At 38.5% G+C, this 6739-nt stretch overlaps 1 protein-coding gene across 1 annotated transcript; it reads right to left on the bottom strand.

The window, feature by feature from the left end:
• Positions 1-1958: 1958 nt before the first annotated feature.
• LOC123254408 (dihydrofolate reductase-like) lies at positions 1959-2534 on the bottom strand. Its single transcript, XM_044683437.1, has one exon. The coding sequence runs from the start codon at positions 2532-2534 to the stop codon at positions 1971-1973; it is 564 nt and encodes a 187-aa protein (XP_044539372.1). The 3' UTR covers positions 1959-1970.
• Between the last annotated feature and the right edge of the window lie 4205 nt (positions 2535-6739).

The raw sequence follows: 6739 nt of genomic DNA, 5'->3' as shown, positions 1-6739 counted from the left end.
TTAGGATAAATACTGTGTTAATTCTAAGGCAGAAGAGTGGTGAGGGCTAGGAAATGGGGGTTATGGGACTTGCCCAGGGTCACACAGCTAGGAACTGTCTGAGACCAAATTTTAACCCAGGACCTCCTGACTCCAGGCCTTATTCTCTATCCACTGAGCCACCTAGCTACCTTCTCGCCTGTTTCTGACTATTCCTCCTCTGTCTCTTTCTTCTACAACTCTAAATGTAGGTGTTCTCCAAAGTTCAATCCTTAATTCTAGGCTCTTTATTAATGCTCTGTCAGAGAATCCACTTAATCCTGTGACTTCATCTGTCATTTCTAGTGCCTAGTATACAGTACATGCTTAATAAATGCTTTTTGAATTGAATTGAGTTGAATCTATTCACAAATTTATGTCTTTGACCTCCTAAAACCAAATATCATTTCTAATTTCTTGTTGGACATTTTGGAGAAACATTGAGAAGAGTCACGTGACACAGGATGGGCAGGCATGGACAGTTTTGACATGCATCTCAAGAGGGAATAAACACTGCTAAGATCACAGATCCATTGGAATATTAGGGTGGAAGTTGCAAGGGGCCAACTTTAGTCTTGATGTCAGGAAGAACTTCCTTACAATTAGAGCTATCCACAAGTCTAATGGGCTGCCATAGGAAAGTAACAGGTTCCCCACCTAGGTCTTCAAGTACAGTCTGGATGGCCATTGGCTTGTTATATTAACGGATGCTCTTTTGGGGACACGATTGTCTGTTGAGGTCTCTTCTTACTCGAAATAGTATGATTCTGTAATCTCCAACTGAATGCCCTCCTATCCTTTCTTTAAGACGCATTGTATCTGAAAGAGTTAAACAGTTCTCCACTCCTATATGCCTGATGATTTTCTTCCTCTACTACATTTTTCACATTAATTGGATTCTTGACTCATAACCTGAGACTCCACTCCCTCTTTTGCTCTTTCCACTTTCCATCCATCACTATCCTTTCAAGTTTTCTTCCACAGTATCTCTTTCTCTCCATACTCAGATCTTGATAATCTGGGTTCCCCTTTGATTCTGCTAGGACCTTTGCCACATAACTATACAACTTCCTCCCTTCCTCCTGGATTCTCAGCTTGTCTTTCCTGACAGTGATGTAAGTAAATTCAGCTTAACAGACCATCTGAAAGAATTCCTCAGCTCACACTCCATACAGGTAAATCTTGTCCCTTGTCCCTGCCCGTACCTCACCTCCACCCATTCCTAAGCTTTTGTAGATTGTTCCTCTCACCTGGGAAGCTCAGTTTCACAGTTTCCTTCACACTTCCCTTCTACAGCAAAGTCCCTTTCCCAGATACACCTCATATAGTTCCTTTCCTCACCATTCCTTCCAAGCTTTTGCTTCCTGGACTTCTGAGAGAGGTAGCCACAACATTTTTAATGCATTCACTTGTTCTTGTTTTTTCCTATGGTTAGGATAAGCTGGGTATTGTTCATCAGACCCGGGAACTCCTTAAAGGCAGGGATAATGTCATCAGACCAGAAACTCCCTAATGGCAGAATCAAAGTCTCTTCTTTCTTATAGGTCTCTCTTACCCCTATTGACCAGGTAAGGGCCAGTGCCTGCAGGAAGTGCTCAAACTTGGGTCAGAAATCAATCCCCTCCTCCTATCTCAGATAGTGGAAGCACTAAATTTTAGCAGAAGGTGCTTAGGCAGGAAGTCTTTCACCTATTCCAGCCATATCTCCTCTCTAACTATATCCAGGAATCCCTTCATTTGTATACAAACCCTTGACTTGTATTGGCTAGTGCCACAAAGTTGTATCTATTTACTCTGTATGACTTTTTTTTTTCGGTACTTAATAGAATTTTATTGACTGAAAAATTAAAAAGAATAAACAATATCTATAATAATAGTTTTTATACTAACATGATAGACACTTCATTTTTGGTGGAAAAATTGGTTGGAAATAAGTCTTCAAACCTTTCATATTAATCATGTTTTTCATATACTTCAAATTTATACTGAATGCCTTTTTCTTCTTGGACATCAGTATGAACACCTGGATAATTTTGGAGAAGTTTATATTTCTGTAGATCAATTTCTGGGAAAAATGTGTCACACTCAAATTCTTGCAAAACTCTTGTTATAAACAGGCATTGATGACCAGGTTTCTTCATTGCTTCCTGATAAACAGAGCTGCCTCCAACTATCCAAACCATGTCCACCTTATCTGCTAGTTCTGGAAGTTTGAGAAGGTTTAATGCATCATCCAGACTGCTGGCCAGATAATGAGCTCCATGAGGAGGTTCCTTCAGTTCTCTGCTAAGAACTATATTAATTCTGTCTTTCAGCGGTCGATTCTTCTCGGGAATGGAGAACCAGGTCTTCCTCCCCATTATCACAAGATTCTGTTTGCCTTCTACTGAAGGAATTGTGGTCATTTTTTGGAAGTACTTGAACTCATTCCTGAGCATGGGCCAGGTCAGGTCTCCATGCCTCCCAATGCCCATGTTCTGGGACACCGCGACGATGCAGTTGATTGTATGGACCATGTCTGCAAGGAATCAGCTTTAGGAGAGAAAGCAGTGAAAAACCTAGTTCTTGAGAAGTATGGAGCTCTACTCTGTATGACTTTTAAAGCATTATAATTCCCTAGATTTTCCTGACTTGAGAGTCAGTGTGCCATAGGGGAAAGAGGGTTGGACTTGGAGTTCATAGGATCATAAGATCAAATCTGGAAGAGAACTTAAGGGTCAGAGCCAACTATGGATTATTCCCCCTCACAATTTTTCCAATGGGGGAATTGAAGTTAGAGAGGTTTGGTGCTTTGACAAAGACCAGCCAGGTAGTAGTACTGCAATTTGAAAGTAGGTATGATGACTCCAAACATAGTGTTTATAAGGGACCTGAATTTGAGTCCTACCTCTGATACTAGCTGTGTGACTTTCTCTACAAACTTCAATTTCTTTATCTAGAAAATGGGGATAATATTGTAATGGAAGCATTTTGTAAACCCTGAAATATTCTCAGCTATTTGCCATCTGCAAATCTGTTAGATAGACAGAAAGAGTATTTATTAAGCACTTAGTATGCACCAGGCACTGTGTTTAAGCCCTGGGAATACAAATATAGGCCAAAAAATGAGGCTTTGTCCTTAAGGAGCTTAAATTTTCTTACCAGAGAAAATAACAGGGTGAGGAGAGGGTTTCTACAAAGCGGCAACATAGAAAATTGAGGAGCAGAGCTGGGAGAGAAATAAACATAGATGGCCTCGGCATATCATGAAATGGTGGTTCCAGCTAGATGATCAGCAAATTAGAAGGGGCTGTAGAGGAAGAGGCATCTCTGGGGTGAAAAGGCTGTTAGCTAGGATGTAGAAAATTCCAGAAAGTCAGTTTTAAGGCAGGAAGAAAAGTGATAGGCATCCTGTCTATGCTATCATTCAAGCCCACTAATTAAAAAAAATTTTTTAATAGCATAAATCCCTGGGACACTCCACTAGGGTGCCCTCAAAATGAAAATCAGACTTCTGATGACTACTGTTTGGTCAGGTGATTCAACCAGTCCTTAATCCACCTAATTAGATGATACCACTCTTAAGCTCACATAGCTCCATCTTGCCCACAAGCATAGAATGAAAGTCTTTGTCCAACGATTTGATAAAACCTTAATAAAGATTTCATAAACTATATTTACAAAATGATAAATTATTTTTATCAAGTGTTTTTGATCATAATTCTATTCTCCCCTCCTACACAAAGAAGAAATTAAATTTAAAGAGGTGTCATGTTTTTTAAATTTTTATTTATTGTTTTAAACCAATAAACTTACTTATCCAAATCAATAGCAAAATGAAAATTAGAAAAAATATAAATAAAAATATACCTACCAGGTTATATAGAGCAAATGAGCTCTCCCACTGAGAATGAGATAGCCCAACTCAACCAAGAGAATTTTTTTTTAAACCTTTACCTTCCATCTTAGACTCAATACTGTGTATTGGCTCCAAAGCAGAAGAGTGGTAAGGGTAGGCAATGGGGGTCAAGTGACTTGCCTAGGGTCACACAGCTGGGAAGTGTCTGAGGTCAGATTTGAACCTAGGACCTTCTGTCTCTAGGCCTGGCTCTCAGCTACCCAGCTGCCAGAACCAAAACCAAGAGAATTTGAGACCTCACCCAAGAGGAAATTACTTTTTTTTTTTTAGAAAAATTTTCCATGATTCCATGATTCATGTTCTTACTTTCCCCTTCACCCCCCTTAACCTCCCCCCATAGCTGACGTGCATTTCCACTGTTTTAACATGTCATCTATCAAGACTTATTTCTATATTATTGATAATTGCACTGAGGTGGTGTTTAGAGTCTATTTCCCCAATCATGTCCTCATCAACCTATGTGTTCAAGCAGTTGTTTTTCTTCCATGTTTCCATTCCTGCAGTTCTTCCTCTGAATCTGGGTAGCGTTTTTTTCCATAAATTCCTCAGAATTGTCCTGGGTCATTGCATTGCTGCTAGTACAGAAGTCTATTACATTTGCTTTTACCACAGTTTATCAGTCTCTGTATACAATGTTCTTCTGCCTCTGCTCCTTTCACTGCATCAATTCCTGGAGGTCATTCCAGTTCACATGGAATTCCTCCAGTTTATTATTCCTTTGAGCACAATAGTATTCCATCACCAGCATATACCACAATTTGTTCAGCCATTCCCTAATTGAAGGGCATACCCTCATTTTCCAGTGTTTTGCTACCACAAAAAGCGCCACTATAAATATTTTCATACAAGTCTTTTTATCTATGATCTCTTTGGGGTACAAACCCAGTAATGGTATGCCTTGAATATAAAGAAGGAAACTATAAGTAAATTAAGTGAACACAGAATAGTATACTTATCAGATCTCTGGGAAAGGAAAGATTTTAAAACCAAGCAAGAGTTAGAAACAATTACAAAATGTAAAATAAATAATTTTGATTATATTAAATTAAAAAGTTTTTGTACAAACAAAAACAATGCAACCAAAATCAAAAGGGAAACAACAAACTGGGAAAAAATCTTTATAACAAAAAACTCTGACAGAGGTCTAATTACTCAAGTATACAAGGAGTTAAATCAATTGTATAAAAAAATCAAGCCATTCCCCAATTGATAAATGGGCAAGGGACATGAATAGGCAATTTTCAGATAAAGAAATCAAAAGTATCAATAAGCACATGAGAAAGTGTTCTAAATCTCTAATAATTAGAGAAATGCAAATCAAAACAACTCTGAAGTATCATCTCACACCTAGCAGATTGGCTAAAATGAAAGAAGGGGAGAGTAATGAATGTTGGAGGGGATGTGGCAAAATTGGGACATTAATGCACTGCTGGTGGAGTTTTGAACTGATCCAACCCTTCTAGTTGGCAATTTGGAACTATTCCCAAAGAGCTCTAAAAGACTGCCTGCCCTTTGATCTAAAAGGAAATTCCTTAAACCCTTTATTTTTAGCATGCTGGGGATGGGGACATGATAGAGATAGCCAGCTCCTTTTCATGTTGGCTTCTTCCCAGAGTCTTTCTCTCCTTTCAGGAACTTGAAGAGAAGTTGGAATAGCATAGTTTCTCTCTTTTGAAGCTGGAAGCCAGAGGAGCCTAGGATATCTTTTCTTTTTTACTGTCATTAGTTCTACTCACCCTAATATTAAAGGGGCCCTCAGTAACTAGTCTCCATCAATGGGGAGAGAATACTATATATTTGTTGATCCAAGGATTATAGAAGTTGGTAGGGCATGTCTTCTATTTGTTGAAGTCAAGTGGACACTTTGAGATCACAGCTTCCTCTTCTAGGTTTTTCACTCACCATACCTTTAATAAAATCCTCAATAACTTTAGAGATAGACATCAAGGTCTTTGGATAAATGAAAAGAAGCATTTACTAATCAATTAGTATATACCAAGCAAGAACCATGCTGGCGATAGAAATACAAAAGTGTAAACAGTTTCTGCCTTCAAGGATCTTATAATCTAATAATGGGAAAGAATACATAAAGGGAAATGGTAGCCATTTTGGTTTGTAAAGTTACAAGGATGATAAATAGAGCCAGAGGGGAATAGAATGACTCTTTTCAGTAACTTTGTCAGTATGGATGAGATTATGGTTTAAGAATAGGGAATGGGGAGGAGGAAGGGGGAAAAAGGAAGGAGGAGAGGAAGAACAATATGGAGGAGATGACCAGGGAGTAAAGTGAAGCATGGCAAAAACTAACCTGGCTTAATGTAATGGACTATGTGATACACCCACCAATCTGTACGGTAGGGCAAGACAGGAATTTGAAGATTCTCTTTTCTTCCCTTTTTGTTATTGTTCCATCCACTCAGAGCAGCAGTCCTTTTCTTTCCTCAACCCTCATCTTTTCCTAAGTAGAACTCAAAAATACTTTATTGTTAACAGGAAACTGATGTTCTAAGCTTTACTTCACTTCAACTCATTCTGAGCTTTAGTGGTTCTAAAACAATTCTTTCAGTGTGCTAGGTCTCAAAGACCTGAGTGTTCAAATCCAGCTTTAGACACTTAGTTAGCTGTGTGTCTCTGGAGAAGTTACTTAATTTTTGTCTGACTCAGTTTCTTAATTTGTAAAATGAAGATAACAATTGCACCAACCTCAAATTGTAAGAACTGAATGTGATAAAATTTGTAAAAACACTTAGCACAGATCCTGGCTTTATTAGGTGCTTAATAAATACTTATTTCCTTCCTTCCTTCCTTCCTTCCTTCCTTCCT

This window comes from Gracilinanus agilis, unplaced genomic scaffold (assembly GCF_016433145.1).
Source record: "Gracilinanus agilis isolate LMUSP501 unplaced genomic scaffold, AgileGrace unplaced_scaffold21406, whole genome shotgun sequence".
NCBI lineage: Eukaryota > Metazoa > Chordata > Mammalia > Didelphimorphia > Didelphidae > Gracilinanus > Gracilinanus agilis.
This window is presented reverse-complemented; position numbering and strand designations above follow the sequence as displayed.